General features: G+C 54.9%; 1 protein-coding gene across 1 annotated transcript in view; it reads right to left on the reverse strand.

Annotated features, from left to right (window-relative positions):
* Positions 1-18,934, reverse strand: part of Nsd2 (nuclear receptor binding SET domain protein 2) — an 86,108-nt gene that overhangs the window by 3,310 nt on the left and 63,864 nt on the right. The window contains exons 10-21 of the mRNA XM_026380373.2: positions 17,856-17,987; positions 17,177-17,300; positions 16,177-16,377; positions 15,390-15,569; positions 15,064-15,220; positions 14,723-14,928; positions 13,156-13,259; positions 11,757-12,026; positions 10,597-10,713; positions 2,602-2,743; positions 2,261-2,367; positions 1,039-1,243 (exon numbers count right to left, since the gene is read on the reverse strand). Of these exons, the coding sequence (XP_026236158.1) occupies positions 1,039-1,243; positions 2,261-2,367; positions 2,602-2,743; positions 10,597-10,713; positions 11,757-12,026; positions 13,156-13,259; positions 14,723-14,928; positions 15,064-15,220; positions 15,390-15,569; positions 16,177-16,377; positions 17,177-17,300; positions 17,856-17,987 (1,945 nt within the window). The remainder of the gene's footprint in view (positions 1-1,038; positions 1,244-2,260; positions 2,368-2,601; positions 2,744-10,596; positions 10,714-11,756; positions 12,027-13,155; positions 13,260-14,722; positions 14,929-15,063; positions 15,221-15,389; positions 15,570-16,176; positions 16,378-17,176; positions 17,301-17,855; positions 17,988-18,934) is intronic.

Below are 18,934 nucleotides of genomic sequence, written 5' to 3' on the forward strand. Positions count from 1 at the left end.
TTTCTTACAAGAGAAATAAGTTGCCCGTGATGGCCTCAAACTCGCGATGGATCGGGAGCTCCTGCCTCCGCCTCTCAAGTAGTGGGGATCACAGGTGTGTACCATCAAATCCAGGCTGAAAGGATTTCTAAAGCTGTTCAGTCAAGGGGCTGGGGCTGGGGCTCAGTGGGAGAGCACTTGTCTCACATGTGTGAGGCACTGGGTTGTATTCTCAGCACCACATATAAGTAAATGAATAAAACAAAGGTCTACCAACAACTTAAAATATTAAAAACAAAACTGTCCAGTCAAATGCATGCAAGTTAGCACAGGACACTGTTTTTGTCCAACTGCCAAAGAAAGGCTGCTACTACGCGTACCAGGGCCTGGAGCATGGGGGCCACCAGTGGACCAGGAGGCAGCTCCCTGCGGTGAGCCCTGCCTGGTCTCCCACCCTGCGCCCTCCCTGCTCTGCAGCTGCCTGTTCAAAGGGCATCTTCTGCCCGGACACTGGCCTTTCTGGTATTAAACTGAAAAGGACTTTAGATTAAGGGTAGCTATCACATCCACTGCAAATATTTCTCTCTCTCTTTGTCCCTCAGGTGCAAGAGGGTCTCTTAATCTCTTCTGAAACCACAGCAGTTTCACCCTGATGCTGGCACTCGCTTTGAAATAGCAGGGGTGGCAGGAGACAGGCCCACTTCATCTTCCTCCAAATGACCATGTGGTCCATGCACTCCCAGCAGCTCCTCCTGGTGCACCGGGTCACTGGGGAGTGTCCCCGCACATCCTGGTAGGGACTAAGGTGTGGTGCAGCCAGGGCAAGGATGCCGTACAACTCAGGAGGCCAGAGGAGCTGAGGCTGCTGCAGTGGACTCTTGGCACACACAAGGGAGGGCACCACTCCCAGGTGGGCTCCAGGACTTCCCTGTGGGGCTCTGGCAGGACCTCTGGACCGAGACAGTCACCACCCAAATGACCAACCTATTACTGGACAGACAAGGCCCATTCAGCAGAGAAGAGGTCCAGTGAGAGCAGCATCCCTGGATGGGCACCTACCGAAGGGCCGCTTGCCCAGGCCCAAGCAGCCCAGGTGATAAGCCTTGGTGCACAGCTTGCGGTCACACAGCACCAGTTGGCCACCGTCACCACAGCGGAAGCACTCGTCCTCAGACCGCCTCTTTCCTTCCCCCTTGGCTCTGCGCCGCCTTGTTTTCTTCTTGGTCTTCTTGCCCTTTTCCTCTGCAGAAAGGGATGCTGAGGTCTAGAGTCAGAAAGGAGTACAGTCCACTTAGAAGAGCCACATGCCTGGGGCAGAGCGCTTGCCCCAGGCCCATCCCCAGCACCCAGGAAGAGAGAAACCAGAGGACTACGCAGACTCCAAGAGGAAGTAGTGAATCAAAGAGCCCCCGAGGGGCGGGGCCGCGGGGCCATAGGGCCGTCCTGGAACTCTGAAGACACTCAGGTCGCCTGCAGAGGGGGTGGCCCACACCCAGACAGCTCCCCCACCCGCAGGCCCATCTGGCCCACCGCCAAGAGCTAGGCCAAGAATAAGCCCAGTGCTGTTGGCAGCCTCCAGGAATGACATGCAGCCCGGCTGGACTGGCTGATGGGGCGCAGGGCCCCAGGCTCGCCTGCCGGAGAAGAAGGAGAACCCAGAGCCCAGGCTGCCCCTGTGAAGGGAACGGGTGAGGGCAGCAGCAATCCAAAAGCTGGGCTCAGGCCAGGTTCTGCACAGTTGGGAAGAAGTGACTGCCCCGACCAGTGTCCTGCAGCCTCTTTCTGCAGCCTCAGAAAGTGGCCTTGCTGGAAGCAGGGTTGCTGCAAATGCAGCTGGGGTGAGGTCCCACTGGAGCGGGGCCCTGCGTGGAGCACGGCTGGTGACAAGGTGATGGGCCAGGCCAGGCCCTCGGTTCTGTGCCCAGCACCACAATAAAGGCCGGAGGTCTGGACACAGCCACACCTGGGGGAGGAGGCCGAGGCCGAGGCCGGCTGATGCCTGTGCAGACCAAGGAGGGCTGCGGCCACCACCAGGAGCTGGCAAGGCCCGAGACAGCCCTTCCCACAGAGCTCTGAGGTGCTGTGGCCCTGCCCATGCCCTGTACCCAGCCATCTGGCCGTCATCACCTGTGGGGTGTTTGGCTGCAACAGCCACAGCATAAGCCTCAGCCCACAGCACAAGCCCCTTCAAAGAGAATGCTGTCCCCTGAAGGCATACGGTAAGGCCACCAGCAGCTAAGAAGTACCTGGGCTTCATGGAAGGAAGTCACAAAGACCTTACCTTTGGTCTGTCCCCAAGGAATCCACTGCAATTGGAGGCTCCACACCGACAGACTGTTTTCTCATTGCCCAGACAGTCGAGGTTGTAATTAAAAGTCAGTTCTGTCCCTGTGAGGAGAGAAGACGCAGCACACTGCAGAGCCCCCCGCCCCGGCAGTGCAAGGGGCCACAGCCAGTCTGCAGGGTCCCCGGCCGTTCTCACATCTACACTGCACCACTGAGGTCTACGAAACACACGATCAAAACAAGCCTTCAGCTCACCACCTCCCACCCCCCCACAGCCTGTGCCCAGCCACCACTTCTGCCTACACAACCAGGAGTGCCCACGCCGTTCCCAAGTACCCGCAGGGATGTCGCACACAGCAAACAGGCCCACTCGCGTGTCACCATTCACGGTCCACTTGAGGGTCTCACAGTTGGGCTGGCAGCTGTGGTTCATAAATCGAGAATAGTTTCCTTTGGGGCCAGCATCAATTATACGATCCTACAGGGTAAAAAAAAAAAAAAAAAACAAGTTGAGCGGATGGCTCCACTGTGAGCAACTGCTACCTTCTTAACGGGAACTCTCCCGGTCCTAAGTGAGGCTGGACTAGTTCCAGTTGTGCTGGCAGCTGTGGTGTCCTGCGTCTGTGGGACACCCCAAACCAGTCCTGATTCTCTCGCTCACAGAGGGTGGGTTCCAACGACTCAGAGGAGTGTGCCCGGCAAGCACGGGGCAAAGGGAAGCCAGCCCACACCTGCACCACCTTGCACAAGGACATGCACAAGCTGCAGGGGCATGAGCGTCACTGCCAGGCAGCAGCCAGACTGCCCAACCAAGCACAGGCCAAGCACAAAGCCAGGCCGACTGCACAGATAAAGAGGCATTTGTTGAGGCAGCAGGCCAGGGACTGACGGCATCCACAAGAGCCGAACACTGGCTAGTGAGGGAGGGACAGCATGGATGGCTTTGAGAAAGCACTCTCACAGAAGCCCTGGAAATCAGAAATACAAGCTCACTGTGGCCCTGGGAATTATCTCACTGAAACCCAGGCTCCCGTGCCAAGAGGGTAATGGCATCTACCTATAGTGAGTGGCCCACTCTGGAGAGACACCTCTGCCCAAAAGCAGGGAGGACAGACAGACGCTCAGACTCCAGCTGCATACCATGGCAACAGCTAGACCAACTGCACAATTGGTGGGTCCCTGTTCTGTCAGAGGTACCTAAGAGGCACAATTCTGAGCTGGTGCAAATGGGGATGAGTAGATGTCCACAGATGCCCACTGACCCACGTCGAGGGCCCAAGAGCTCTGTGCAGAGGAGGCACAGCCCTGGGTGCCTCTCCAGGGGACCCTGTTGCTCTCTCACCCCTAACAATCTAGCCACACTGGTTGTTCCTTTAAAAACAGAAAGCTAGGCACAGAGGTGCACACCTGCAATCCCAGTGACTCAGGAGGCTGAGGCAAGAGGATTTCAAGTTCCAGGCCAGCCTCAGCAACTTAGTGAGACCCTAAGCAACTTAGCAAGACCTGTCTCAAAAACAAAAATAGAAATAAGATCAGAACATAGATGCTCACTATACAAGATGTAACAACCTTGTACAGCAAAACTCTAGCCTGAGTTTCTGGGTCCTTCCCATAGCTGCAAAGTGTTCAGGACGTTCCTTGACAGGCAGGCATGGAGCCATCCGCCCGCCCACGGTGAACTATTAGGCTCTCTACTGTGCTGATGCTGAGGTCCCCGGGGCTCACCTACCACCCAGGCTTGGGGCACTCATCACCACGCTCTGGATGGCGAAGGGCCTCAGGCAGGGGGCAGAACCTGGCCATGCACATCACAGCTCAGTGCAGGGCTCAGCACTGTCTCCTCCTTCGCACCTGTGCTTTACGTATCTGAAGATGCTGTCCATTCAAAACGTCAGACCTTTCGCACATGACCCTCATCACAGGGCACCTCTCCACAAAATTCTCAGATCTCAGCCAGGACCCCTGGCTGCACTCGTGCAGGCTTTGCCCAGCACCCTGAACCAGCTTTCCCTGCCCCTCAGTGCATCTGAAACATACAGGTGCAGTGTGAGGAGGCACCTGCACTTGCTAAGTGGACGGCCCTGGGCCAGGGCCGGGTCTCCCACAGCCACCTGCCATGCAGTGGAGAGCTCCAAGACCCCCCAGGACACGCCCAGCCTTTAGCTGCAAGGCAAGGGTCCAAGGCCGACTTCCATGTGGACTCAGAGTTACCTTCTTATAGGGAACTCTCGCGGTCCTAAGTGAGGCTGGACTAGCGTCAGTTGTGCTGGCAGCTGTGATGTCCTGCGTCTGTGGGACACCCCAAACCAATCCTGATTCTCTCGCTCACAGAAGGTGGGTTGGAACGACTTGGAGGAGTGAGCCCAGCAAGCACAGGGCAAAGGGAAGCCATCACCGAGGTCATGAAGTACCCACAGTGGAGACCCTGTGACCCTGCATGCTGACCATGCCGTCCTACTACCTGGCCCACAGTGAGACCCTGAGGATGTTTCCACACACACCACTCCCGTGGCTCTGCTTGGCTTCCCCACACTGCCTATGCTGCCCGCCCCCATCAACATCCTCAGTCCACCACGAGGTCAGGGACGGTGCCCACCCCACCCCCTCCCCGCTCTACACCACTCTCGTCAGCAGCACTCCCCCAAAGCCTCCCCTCCACTCTGAAGTATGCTTGGAGCTTCAGGACAGCAGGACCCCCAATGGAGATGCAGCCCAAGACCCCCCCCCACGACTCTGAAGCCCACATGAATGGGGGGGGGGTCTTCGTGCACAGCCTGCCTCTGGAGGAGGTGAGCACATGACCAGGGCAGTCATGGCCCCTCATGTAGACATTCTGGACAGAGGGATGGGTCAGAGTGGGAGAGCCTAAGAGTTTAGCACACTGCACAGAATGGCTGGCGACGACCCACGTGGGTCATTTCTGGAATTTTCTTGGACTGTTTTCAGTTACCTTACTGCAGGAAGCGAGATGACACTAGGGATCGGGGCACTGCTGTCCTTGACCGGGGAGCCCTGACCCAGTGAGGGCAGCACCTCAAGACCTGTGTGCCTGGTCTCTCCACGTCAGGACTCACTGGACAACAGTAAATCCACCAGCTACGTCAGCTCATCAGCTTCGATTCCCCAAGTGCCACCAACTCTGCTTGGAAGTTGTGACCGTGGCAACTGCAAGCTCTTTATTCCACTTCAGTCTCAATCACAAAACTCCATACTCCCAAACCACACAGCACATGCTGTACAATGACACACAGGCCACACGAAGGCCACGAGCCAGGGAGGCCACAGGATTTAAAGAGGCAGCACCAAGGGCAGAGGCCCAGAGTCTGGGGTGGGGTTTTGAGCAGTCGCAGCTCTTGAGAAAGGGTCTGGACAGCACTTTCCTAGGACCTGATGAGCGACTCCAGGGAGTCAGAACTTCTCCCCTGGGGTCCCTGGTGCTACAGGTGGGGGCTGCCAGTATAAGGAGCCCTGCCAGAGTTGCCCTCCTTTTATGGGTCCTGGAAGAGCTGGAGGCCCATCCACTGGTCTGGGGTCTCCCTCATGTTCAAAGACCTGACTTCTTTGGTGTTAAGGTATCTGCAGTCTGTGTCCTAAGACCGAGGAGCTCTGTGGCTGGTGCCATAGCTCTGCAGACAAGATGCCCCCAGCCGCTCTGGCAGAAAAGCCTGGACAGAGCCAGTCAGAGCAGGAGAGCCCACTCACACCAGTCCTGCTGCTGCAACTGCCCCTTGTCCTCCTGGGTACTGGGTACTCACCCTTCCGTGGCTGCTTCAGGAAGGGTTCAGCCTGCGCTGTTTCTGACATTCAACCTACTTCTCTGCAGATGTGACGCTAAAGTAGCACCAGGCTGAACTGCGTCCAGGCAGTGGATGTTGTGTCCCATCCCTGAACACCGAGGCGGTTTCGAGAAGCCTCTGCAAGGTCTCACTTTCTGAGTCTCATAAGCCGCTGAATTTCACATCTAACTACCAAAGGGGTCTCTGTTCAACCCTGCGATTAAGCTCTCCATGTTGACGGTGCTGGACTGACTTCCCTGGAACACCACAGACTCCACTTCTCAAGTCCAACTCTCCTCTCTTCCTTTATTACTTGGGCTAAGTCCTGTTTGTGGCCAGCTGTGTGTCTGAAATGAGGAGGTCAGCAGGCCACCAAATGCCAGACAAGAGCTATCCTCGAGTGCTCAGGGCCTCAGGCTGCCCACACCGAGCCCATCTGTGGTGCCTGCCACGTGCTCGGTTTCCGTCTCCAATTGGGGCATCCTGCAGGCTTTTCTGCTCCCCCACTTTCCTGTCGTTATACCTAACGGTGGACCTGTCACTACAGACTGGTACACACACAGAGTGCAACAGTACCATCTGCAGGGTTTTTTTTGTTTTGTTTTGTTTTGTTTTTTACCCTGCTCAAATCCTGGTAAGTTTCATCAGGAAAATGATGTATGTTCCAGACTCCTGAAACCCTCTCCTCATACCACCACTCCACTCCATCTATAGACTTCTCTACATTTGTGGGGGTTTTTTGTTGTTTTTTTGTTTTTGTTTTTTTGCAGTAGGGATTGAACTCAAGGGCACTAAACCACTGAGTCACATCCCCAGCCATGAGTGTGTGTGTGTGTGTGTGTGTGTGTGTGTGTGTGTGTGTGTATGTGTGAGAGAGAGACAGAGATAGAGTGAGTGAGAGAGAGAGACAGAGAGAGAGAGAGAGACAGAGAGAGAGACAGAGAGACAGAGTGAGAGGTGTGTCCATAAAAAGGGTCATGGGCACGCAGCCCCTTTTATTTTTTGAGACACAGTCACTAAGTTGCTTAGGCTGGTGTCAGACTTGCAACCCTCCTGCCGTGCCTCTGAGTTGCTGGGACTAAGGAGTGCACACCACACTTGGCTCTAGAGACAGTTTTAAGTAGTCATTCTAAAGGCCTTGTCTAGGGGCTAGACTTGTGACTCAGTGGCAGAGCGCTTGCCTCACACATGTGAGGCACTAGGTTCGATCCTCAGCACCACATAAAAACGAATAAACAAAATAGATACTGCATCTGTCTATAACTAAAAAATATTTTTTAAAAAAAGACCTTGTCTAGAGATCTGCCAATGGGTTTTTTTTTTTTAGAGAGTTCCCATTGGTTTATTTTTTTCCTTGAAACGGGCCATACTTCCCTGGTTCTCTGCAGGCCTCGTAATTTCCTAAAGTGGACATCCCAGTCTTCATTACACGGCAACTCTGAAAATCAGACTCTCCTTGTTCCCCCAAGTGGCTGTTTGTTGTCAGTGTGTTTTGTTTAGTCTGTTGTGCGCTGTGTCTGTGTCAAGGGTGGCCTGGGTCTCCCAGGTCATTGTTGAGCCTGCACCTATCCCTGGGAGGATGCGGGAACTCTCTGTGCTGCTAGTTCTGAATGTCCTGGTCTCTGATATCTGACTCCCTGAAGGGAAAAGAGAAGAGGAAGGCGGGGAGGGCAGCAGGCGGAGGGCTGAGCAGAAGAGCAAGGGTAGCAGGCGCCACCCTCTCCTCTTCGAGGTGTCCAGGACAAGACAGGCCTCCTGAATCAGTCAGATGCAGCCATGATGTGAGACACACTGTGAATGACCAGGCTGTTGCGTTTCCTCTGAAAACCAGGTGGAAGTGGACAAGAGCCCTGCCAACATGTATGCAGAGGGTGTGACCGTGAGCAGGACCTTAGGAGTTGCCTGGTGAGGTCCTTCAGGCTGAGAAGGGAGGTGGGCCAGGCAGTCCCTGGCATATACTAACAGCCCTCCCCTAGGCTGCGGGGACCACCCAAGAGCACTCCCATCTCCTCCCCCTGCTGGTGATGCCCCTGAAGAGCTGGCTGCAGGTCACCTCAGAAACTGCTCACTTAAGAGCAGCAACTGTACGAATTCTGTCGTCACCCTTTAAGGGAGTTTGAGTGTTAGTATTTGTGTGTTCTGTTTTGGTTTTGGGTAGTTGTGGATGGACAGTATGCCTTTGTTTATTTCGATGTGTTGCTGAGGATCTAACCCAGTGCCTCCCACATGCCAAGCAAGCCCTCTGCCACTGACCTACAGCCACAGCCCGAGCGTCAGTTTTAATAGACATCTCCCAAGCAACATGAGTCATTAAGGCTGCTCTAGGGATACATGCAGCTGCCGCCACAGGCTGGAGGTGGGCACTAGAAAGCTGGTATGCTGAGACCTGAAACTGAAACAGAATTCACACCATTTACCACCCAGGCCCTTCCCTGGAAGCTGCAGGCCCTCGAGAGTCCACAGTGGCCACACCAGGCAGCTCCTCGGTGAAGATCCTGCTCACAGTCACACCCTCTGCACACGTGTTGGCAGGGCTTGTGTCCACTTCCACCTGGTTTTCAGAGGAAACGCACCAGTCTGGTCATTCGGAGCATATCTCACATCATGGCTGCATCTTTGCTCCAGCCCCTTCTTCCAGGTCAAGTCCACCATGAATGATTTCAGTTCTTCTCCATGTGTGACTTGGCCTTTCCTACTACACTCCTGTCATTGAAATTCAGACTCTGAAATTTAGTAAGGCACAGGCCTACAGTTTTAATTTCTTAATTTCTTTTTTTAGCTGTAGGTGGACATAATATCTTTTTAATTTTTTTTGTGGTGCTGAGAATCAAACCCAGTGCCTCATGCGTGCTAGGCAAGCGCGCTACCACTTCAGCCACTTGTAGCCACATCCCCAGCCCTACAGTTTTAATTCCTAACAAAATAATCTTCCCCCAAAACACACCAAATAAAAGGCTATCTGCTGCCTTTTGGGCCAAATTTATTGAACCCTTTCTTAGCACTGTGGCCACCAGGCCTCTGAGCAAGCCCATGTCGCTGGTCCCAGGGGAGGTCTCAACAAGTGCTGAGAACCTGGAGGAGGAAGGGCTACCCGCCTCTCCAGTCCCAGGACCCACAGATTTTTCAACCAATTATTTTGTTTTAAAAATTTTAACCCTACATAAAAAAGAAATAGCACAGTGCCCCTGTGCACCTACTCTCACACGCAGTACGACATTTTACTCTGCTTGCTTTCTCTCAACTCTTGCACGTGAGCACGGACATAAACACGTGTGCATCTATGTACTGACACAATTTTCTTGCTTTTTTTTGGTTGGGGGAGGTAGGGGGCAGTACTGGGAATTGAACCCAGGGTGTTCTACCACTGAGCTATACCCCCAGATGTTTTTATTTTTTTCTTGGTACCAGAGATTGAACTGAGGGGCACTCAACCGGTGAGTCACACCCCCAGCCCTACTTTGTATTTTATTTAGAAACAGAGTCTGAGTTGCTTAGCACCTCACCATTGCTAAGGCTGGCTTTGAACTCACGATCCTCCTGCCTCAGCCTCCCGAGCTGCTGGGATTACAGGCCTGCGCCATTGTGCCTGGCAGCCCTTTTTATTTTTGAGTTCTGACTAGGTTGTCCAGGATGACCTTGAAGTGGGATCCTCCTGCCTCAGCCTCCTGAGCATCTGGGTAACAGGTGTGTGCACCACAACCAGCTACACACCCATTTTCTCCCTGGTTCCTTGAAGGTGTATGTGGCCACCACCCAGTGCATCTGACACACACATGCGCGCTCCAGGCACCATCGCAGGCTCGCTCCCTTGCTGGGCCTTGGCACCTCCTGCACCTGAGCTGTAACATTAAGAACAGTTTCCTGAGCTGGGGACATTGTTCAGTTGGTAGAGTGCTTGCCTTGCGGGCACAAGGCCCTGGGTTCAATCCCCAGAACCACCCCCCTACACACACACACACACACACACACACACACACACAAAGAAAACAATTTCCTGTCCAAACAGACTCCCTGACTGTTTTCAAAATGTCATTTATAGCTCCCAACACGCCCCTCCCCCAACCCCACCACTCAAACCCCTGCCTGCTTAAAGCTCTGATCACGAAGCACACACCTGCTCTGGGTATCCCTTTAGTCTCTTTTAACCCAGAGTCTTCTGTCCTTGGCGACACTGGCTGTGTTGAAGGCCTAGGGTCATGACCTGTGGCATATGACATGGAGCCTAGGACTCACCTACTACCTTTCCCAGGGCTGCCCAAAGGGCCCCATGAACCATCCTCATGTCCATAGTGTCCTCTTTTTTCCAGGTATCACCACATCTCTGACTTCTATGAATTCAGAAATTTTTGCCTCTGATCATTTTCTATCTGGTTTTTTAGGACTACTATTAACCTATTCTTTTAAAAACAGCCACACTTTTCTAAGTGTGGCTTACTGGCAACAGGAGGCACAAACTCTGTGAACCTTCCTCTCCCAGCACACAGGCAGTGAGGAGCAGAGCTGGGCAGGCCCAGCTCTGGGCAAGCCCTCCACCTTGCAGCGGGGGCCCAGTCACCTTGTCTATGGTGAGCATGTAGAAGTGGGTGATGTCGTTCTCCTGTGCCTGCTTGATCCTCGCCATGCACTCCTCCTCGTCAATCAGCTCGCCAACATACTCATTAACGAATTCTCCCTGGAAATCAGAAAGATGTGGTGAGGAAGAGCCTCTGGGCCCATCCCGTGTCAGGCTCAACACGCTATGTCACCATCAGTGGACATGAAACCATAGGCGTGGTGGCTCTTGGATGGCCCCACAGAGTGCTTATCAGTTCAGGTAAGCCCAAGTGACCTCGCACTTATCTTATGAATAAAGATTGTCAATGACCAACTTATTCAAGTGTTTCTGAGGCAGCAGCGTTCCGAGCCTCCTTCCTTGGTGTCTTTCTTCTGAGGAGCACGTCTGTTAGGCCAATGTCCATCTACGTCACTGTCACATGCAGATTCCCACAAAAGAAAAAATGGCTCAACTTGCCAGGCTCCTCAACAAGTGGAGGCAGGAGAAGGAGCGAAGTTGCAGGGGGTACTGGACGTGAACCTGGTGTCTGGAATCTCCTGCCTGGGCCATGCTAAAGCAGGCCAGGGCCAGGCAGCAGCAAGACAAGCAGCCCATCTGCCCTTCCACATCCTGGATGCACTTGGTCCTTCAGCCTGAGAAGGGAGGCGGGCCAGGCAGTCCCTGGCATATACTAACAGCCCTCCCCTAGGCTGTGGGGACCACCCAAGAGCACTCCCATCTCCTCCCCCTGCTGGTGATGCCCCTGAAGAGCTGGCTGCAGGTCACCTCAGAAACTGCTCACTTAGAGCAGCAACTGTATGAATTCTGTCGTCACCCTTTAAGGGAGTTTGAGTGTTAGTATTTGTGTGTTCTGTTTTGGTTTTGGGTAGTTGTAGATGGACAGTATGCCTTTGTTTATTTCGATGTGTTGCTGAGGATCTAACCCAGTGCCTCCCACATGCTAGGCAAGCCCTCTGCCACTGATCTACAGCCACAGCCCGAGCATTAGTTTCGACAGGTATCTTCCAAGCAACATTTTTCAAAATTCACTAATAACTTCAAAAAAAAGAATTTTTTTAAACATCATTCATTCTCACATGAGTGCCAACATACAATAAGCAAATCTACGTAATCAGTGAACCCTGATTCTTGGGAAGCAGGGAGAAGGGCCCAACACACACCTTCCTGATGTCCCTCTTGGCCACCAGGCCCCAGCCCTTGCCATCGGTCCTGATGATCTTGGTCTCGGGGTACTGGCGCTTGGTGAAGCACTGGTTCTGGCAGTGCTCGCCTGCAGGACACACCTGCGGGTGGCACTCGAACATCAGCATCCTGTTCAGACACTCAGAGTCAAAGCCACAGGGGTTCTCGTCTGTGGGCTTACAGTTGCACTTCGGGATTTCGGAAATATCGGCTGTATAAATCTGGACCTTCCCATAAGGCTTATTCACCTGCAGGATAAAGTGATGTGTCTTGGCCCCATGTACACAGAGCCTCAAGCCCTGCACCCAGGCCAGTGCCTCCGGACAGGACATGCTCCTTCAGTCCTCACCCAGACCCCTCCCATTTCCATCCTAGTGGCTGTGGTCTCTGGTTATGCAGTCAGCTGTGGTCTTAGGAAGACTGCTCAGCAGAGGTCCTCCCAGTGCTTGGCAAGAGCCCTTGGTGGCAGCCTCCCTCCTCTATGCCCATCTGATTCCAACTCGCCCTCAGCCAAGCACCACAGTGGCCAGGCAGAGGGCACCCAGCAAATGTCGGCAGGAGGGCACGGTCTCTGCCCCAGCCTGAGTCTACCCCTGATGAACATGGTGCCCTAACAGTAAAGGCTCAGAGAGATGACAAGAACTGGGGCAGGAACCAGTGGCTCCAGTTCAATGCAGTGCTTAAGAGGCACCCCTGCTGTTGCTGCAGGCGGCAAAGGACAACGATGCCATCAACCCGGAAACGTGCCCAGAAACTGGTTCTGTTTCTGGGATCATCCCAAACGCAGCACTGAGTACAGATGAGTACAGAGAATACTTCTTTACACAGAGATATGACTACACCCCAGATTTTAGAAGCAAAGACAGAACACTTGAGTCAGCTATGAGGTGGCATCACCCTTGTGTCCAGGCGGGCCTGGCACTGAGGAAAGGCAAGTCTCCACACCCACATGCAGCCTCTTGCAGGCATCTGCTCGGCACAGCCAGGCCCGTCCTCTATCTCTCTCTCTTTAAGCAGGGGCCCTGGCCAACAGGTGCTGAGCACCGGCCAGACAGGCACCTCTCACCTGTGCTGCATTGGTGGCAGCGTGGCCCAGCTGGAAGGGCCACCCACTGCGGCCCGCCTCAGGGCTGGCATTCCACCTCTCCTCTCTTTATGGGCTGAGCCCAAGCAGCCTCCTGGACCTGCCCACACACATCCTGGGCAAACAGGGCCTGTGCTCAGGAGCAACTAAGTCTCTCTGTCTACGGCTCTGGGGAGCCAGACACAGCTCACAGCAGCCCTCTCACCAGCTGCAGCCCGGGTGTGACCATGTGCAGCCTCAGAGCCTACCCTGAGCTGCTTGGAGAATGTGGTGCACGCAGCCCTGGCACGCACCTTGATGTGCTTATATGGTGGGGGCTTGCGCTCGCTTTCCTGCGTTTCTCGGGCTTCCCGCTGAAGTTTGATTTCACGAAACCGAGCTTCAGCTTCTTGCAATGCTAAAGAGTCAATAAAATATGAAAAAGATCTCTTAGTAGGTAAATACTTCTACCTTCAAGCTCTACATTTTAATGGCTTACTCTAAACTCTCACTGGTGAATTCAGTTTCTGATTTCCATGAATCTAAAGATTATAGAAAGCTCTAAAAGGGGAGGTTTATAAGACATGGCCAAAAATGCAAAAGAGCAGCGCACTCCTGTGATCCTAGCAGCTTAGGAGGTTGAGGCAGGAGGATCTCAAGTTCAAAGCCAGCCTCAGAAACCAAGCAATATCCTGTCTTAAAAAACTAAATAAATAAGGCTGGGGATGGGGCTCAGAAGTTAAGCACCCCTGGTCCAGTCAATCCACGGTACCAGAAACAAATAAGTGTAGAACACAGAGGAGCGCTGCAAGACCATCCGTGACCAGAGGGCAGGGCAGGGCAGGGCAGCCTCACACAGTGCCAGGAGGCCCAGCGGGAGGCTCTGCCAGCTCCCCACCCTGCACTAGGGTCTGAGGACAAAGCACGCCAGCCATGGGGCTTTGAGCCTACTGTCTTGAGACAGCAAACAAAAACACCTCTGGTCCTCTCAAATAAGAGGGCTCCGAGTGGAGTGCGGCCCCGGCTGGCGCACAGACGGCACGGCGCCGGTTCCCAAGGCTGCTTGGCACTGGCTCTGCAGGGTGCCGGACGCCAGCCAGGAGCCGCATCTTGCTCGCCAGCCAGGCCACACCATACCCAGGAGCTTCTCTCTCTCTCTCCCAGACCTTCAAGAGTCTTTGGATGCCTACCTGTTCTTATTCAGAACTCTGGGAGCCCCATGTGCTGAGGTCCTGAAGGAGAAGTTATTGGCTGCCGCTGGCCCGCGCACCCACAAACTCTCAACAGGCCCAGACACCCTCTTGCCACACACACAGGTCCTGCAGCTCCAGCTGACCCTGCATGAGCCGCAGCAAGACTTTCCCTGCACCTTAGCAGTCTCGACCTAGCCTAAGCGCCAGTCCCGCCCGTGGAACAGCCTTTCCACCCTGTCTCCCTCCTGCCTGGGTCATGGCAGCCTCACCAAATGCTGCTCCCACCTGCCTCCCAGCCTGACTGCACAACCAGTGCCCCACCCACCTGACTCTGCGTGGTCTGCTGAAGGGCAGGGTGGCTGCTAAGCTTCCGGGCCCCTGGTCCAGAAGGCAGAGACCCCTCCACAGCTGCCTCTGCAGAGGCCAGCTGGGGAAAGTGTCCACCAGGTCTGAGGACAAGTACAAGTAGTACTGCTCCACACAGTACTACTCACGGAGCACCCCCGCCTGCCCAGCAGTGTGACCCACTCCACGCTTCAGCAGACACGCCAGTCCGCAGACTGCCTGCCTTCTGAGAGAATGCTTAGTCCAGTGTTTTTTACAAACATCAAATTTCTAAAGAGCAGAAAGGATGATTAGCAAAAGGCACACAGAGAGCTGTCCTGCTCCCTACAGGAGACTTCCGTACCGTTTTTGAAGACTCTTCCGATCCCTCTGACCCCATGGTAGCGGCTGCCCCGGTCCCCCTCCATGTACGGGAACACTCGCGCCTGATGCGTCCAGTAATAATCTTTAGACCCAAAGAAAAACACAGGGAATTCTCCAATCTCGTGCTTCATTTTCTGAATATTTGGGGGAACATTTTTGGGATGGCAAACTTCTGCCGGCCACCATCTATTATAAATATTAAAAACAGGGTTCACAGACTCTTCAGAGAGAGCGGCAATCATTTCAATGCTTTTAAGTACTGTAAAGTCAAACAGACACACGTGAACAGAGAAAGACAAGAGCACAGGGCTGTCCTCACACCTGTAGTTCCCCAGTTTGACCCAGACGATGTCCTGGAAGTGCAGCCTCTTGCCTGCCCTACAGTCGTTGCAGAACCAGCTGCCGTCGGGCATCTCAATGCTGAGGCAGTCAGGGTGGAAGGCTGCTGGGCAGGCCTCGCAGCACAGCAGGCTGCCCCCTGCAAGAGTGGGCGCAGGGTGAGCCTGCTTCCCTGGGCCTCAGCTCCATCCTGCAGCTCCAGGCCAGGCAGCACCCTGCCAGCACAGACCCAGCCCTGAGGGCGGGCGGGCAGGCTGGCAGCGAGTCTAGGTACATTACAGCAGGCCCACAGGGCAGAGGCCCCTCACCTTTGGAGCACACGAAGCACCAGCTGACATTGACATGGGTGTGGTGCCGCTTTCCCTTCCGAGCGGTGAAGTGGCCCGTGCAGATGATGCTGTTGGACGCAATCACCGTGCACCCTGCTGCCAGACAGGCGTCCCCTCCATGGTAGGCAACAGGGCATCGCACACAGCGCATCATCTTCCCTGAGGGCGAGAACACCCTGAGGATCCCGGTGGCTGCTACCAACCCTGATGGCAATCAGGACACCGCAGAAACCCAGAGAGCCTGTGAAGGCACCACCTCCAGGTGACAGAAGGTACTCAGGACAGCCTGCAGGGTAGCTCCCAGATGCCACACCCTCAGTCTGGGCATGGCAGGCACCGGAAGGGCTGTCCCACACACTGTCCGACCCTCCCTGCCAGAAGCCAGGAGCTCGTCCCCAAAACATCTCCAGGCATTGCCACCCCCAGGGGAGAAGCCCTGGTGCCCTCAGCCCAGACAGCTGCCCTAAAATGCTAGCTCAGATGTAATCCCATCCAAGAATGTTTCCTGGGTGCATGAGGTGCCCTGACAGCCAGAACCCATCAGGGGCCCTATGGGTCCCCGTCTCTTAAAACCAAGAACCCTCAAGACAATTTTGGGATGAAAAGAGGAGGAGGGTACAAGTGGGGGCAGGTCTGGCAGTGAAGAAATCCCAGCAACCAGCTTTGTGTCCAGTACCAAGAGGAGGGGAAGCTGCTGGAGGCGGAGCCCCTGACCTCTGGCAACAAGCCCAGCATACCCCGCGGGAGGGAGCCAGGCATAGCCTACCTTTCGCCGGCCTTGGATGTGAGGGGTTGGAGGCATGGCAGCTCACGCAGCTGTGCAGGGGGCAGCGAAAGCCCCGGCTCTCAAACACCGTCAGAGGGAACTTCCTCACACAAGCCTCATGGTAGAACTTCCCACACTGAGTCACGACGCAGCGCCTCACCTCCATCTTGCTCTCTTTGCACACGAAGCATGAGTGGACCCCTAATAGCCAGTCAAGGAGGGAGAGAGGAGGGTGCCAAGAATTCAACTGTGATTCCAGGCCGCCAGAGCCCAGCTGCACTCTGCCCCACCTGCCCATGGGGGCACCTGGCTGTCTCCAGCCTTGCTGACTTTATCCTCATGGGGATAAAGCCAGCTGTGAAGGGTGACCCTGCAGCTACTGGGCTCCAGCTTCCCCTCAAACACAGGGAAGTCCTACCACGAAGCCAGGGGCCCCTCCCTAACCGTGGTGAAGGGCCGCTCACAGATGCAGGCCGCAGCACCCCATGCAAGGCATTCCTTGGGTTCCCACCTAGGCTGCTTTGATAACAGCCAAGGACGCCTCAGGCTTGCTGTGCAGTTGTCCTGCCATGGTGACCCCAAGCAGGCAGCAGGGCAAAGGCACTGACCAGTTGGCAAGCCTGGATCCACCTGCTGTTGAAAGGGAAGCTCAGACTAATGCTTTCCGTCCCTACCAATGACAGTGTTCTGTGACCAACCAGGTGACCTGGCTAAGAAGGCTGGCTGTCCACAGGTAGAGTGAGTTCAGGCCCACGGGGGGACATGCAGGGGCCCAGCCACCGTCAGACTCCATCAGTCACTGTGCCCTGAACTATATGCAGAGTGCTAGGGTGGCACTCACACCCTGAGCCTCCCACCTGCTGGAGGGCACCCAGGGAGCAGGCTGCAGGTGGGAGGGACATGCTCTCTGCTGATATCTGGGCTTGGCTGCTGCAGGGAGGTGGGAGCAGGAGGCGGTGCAGCAGCACTGCTCTGGGCAGGAGGGGAAGCCACAACTTGCCTGAGGCACACTCGCTGCAGGTGAACCTCCCTTCCGGTCTCCGGGAGAGGCCCAGGCAGGTGAGGTGGAAAGCCCCACAGCAGGGCCCTTCACACAGCAGGAGGCTGCCCGTCTTCTCGCACAGCTGTGGGACAGAACAGGCAGCATGAACCACACAGAGCAGGAGCTCCTTCTGTGTCCTGCTTACCCTGCGACTGAAAAGAAGCCATGAAGAGAAGCAGCCATGATGAGTTCAGGGTCACATCAGAGCCAGGTGATACAGTGGTCAGTCCCTCAGCAGAGGCTAATGAAACAACAGGCCCCAAACCCTGAAGGCACACTCACAGGTGCTTGAGCTGGGCAAGGAAATCAACAAACCCCAAGGCATGTTTTCATCCTGTCAGAGGGGACAGGCTCCAAGCAAGCAGCACGCCAGACACTGCCAGGCCCCATCACCAGGCATTACCACTAGAGGGACCCGGGCGTGCCTGGTGCACAGTGCCACGTCAGCCCAGAGCTGGCCTGGGCAACTCACACATCACACGCCCCACGTCCCTCCAGCACAGTACAGAGGCATGCCCTAGGGGAGTGGGAGCCAGTGATGCTCACCTAAGTGGGGACAGGCTGGGGGTCTGCAGGAAGGGGGCCTGCCCAGCCTGCGTCAGACACCCTGCAAGGGATCAGTGCTGCAGCCCCTCACCTGACACACGTACTCCTTTTTGGCCGTCATTCCTCGTTCTGACCTTTTAGATGAGATGGACACTTCGGTCTGTGTTTCGTCTGCACTCTCATAAGGAGACTCTGAGGGCTCGTCCACTAGGCTGTCCGAGACCTGAAGATTAAGGAGGCGGAGGACAGTTCACTAGTCACAGAAAATGGTGGCTGTTGTGCCCTTCAGGCTTGGCCTTCCCCCACCCATCTCGGAGTGACGCGCTCCAGCCTCTGGCCTCTGCAGTGGTGCAACCATCAACAGAGCTGCGCAGTGTCCAGAGGTGGACACACTCCACTCAGCATTGAGAATACTCATGTACACAAAAGCACGTTCCTTGAAATGAAGAAACGCACGAAAACCCAGTTTGCTCTTCTAGGCAAGCTAACACAGGCTTTGGGACCAGGAACCCTCCCTTCCTTACCCAGTCTGCTCAGGTCCAATCACCAAATGGGTCTTGAAAGGAAACTAAGGCTGCACGTGGCGGCAGTGCAGCCTGCTCACGTGGGGGTGCAGGCCCCACTCTTCCTACACTGACGTGCTGTCCCAAGGTCAGCGGTCATCCCAACTCCACCCACTGACTGCTGCTGTCTCTTACCCTCCCATCCAGGAGGAGGTGCAGTGGGGCCTTCTTGGGAACACAAAGTCTGAAAGCAGGGCCAGAAAGTCCTGGAAACCCAGAGCACCTGGAGCCCAGGGGGATGGTGTTCCTCCACCCAAATGCCCTCCACTCCACAGTGGGCATCAGGACCAGCAACAACCTCACTCTTCACAGAGCACCTTGCCCTCACTGGACCAGCCATAGCAATAAGCATTTGAGAAGACAGAAGACCTTCTTGTCTATCAAATTCAGGTGTGTTTAAAAATTGTATTTGATGATAGGTAAATAAATGTTGAAAACTGAATTTTGGAGCTGGAACAAAATAGAAACTGCATCCTTGCACGCCTCAATAATCACCATAAAGACATCACAGTCTTGCTGCTTGTCCTTCAGCACCAAGCTAGGTATTAAAATAGGGCCACATTAAAAATGAAACTGCAACTCCACCAGGGAATCTGACTGACTCAAC

This window comes from Urocitellus parryii, chromosome 10, assembly GCF_045843805.1.
Source record: "Urocitellus parryii isolate mUroPar1 chromosome 10, mUroPar1.hap1, whole genome shotgun sequence".
Taxonomy (NCBI): Eukaryota; Metazoa; Chordata; class Mammalia; order Rodentia; family Sciuridae; genus Urocitellus; species Urocitellus parryii.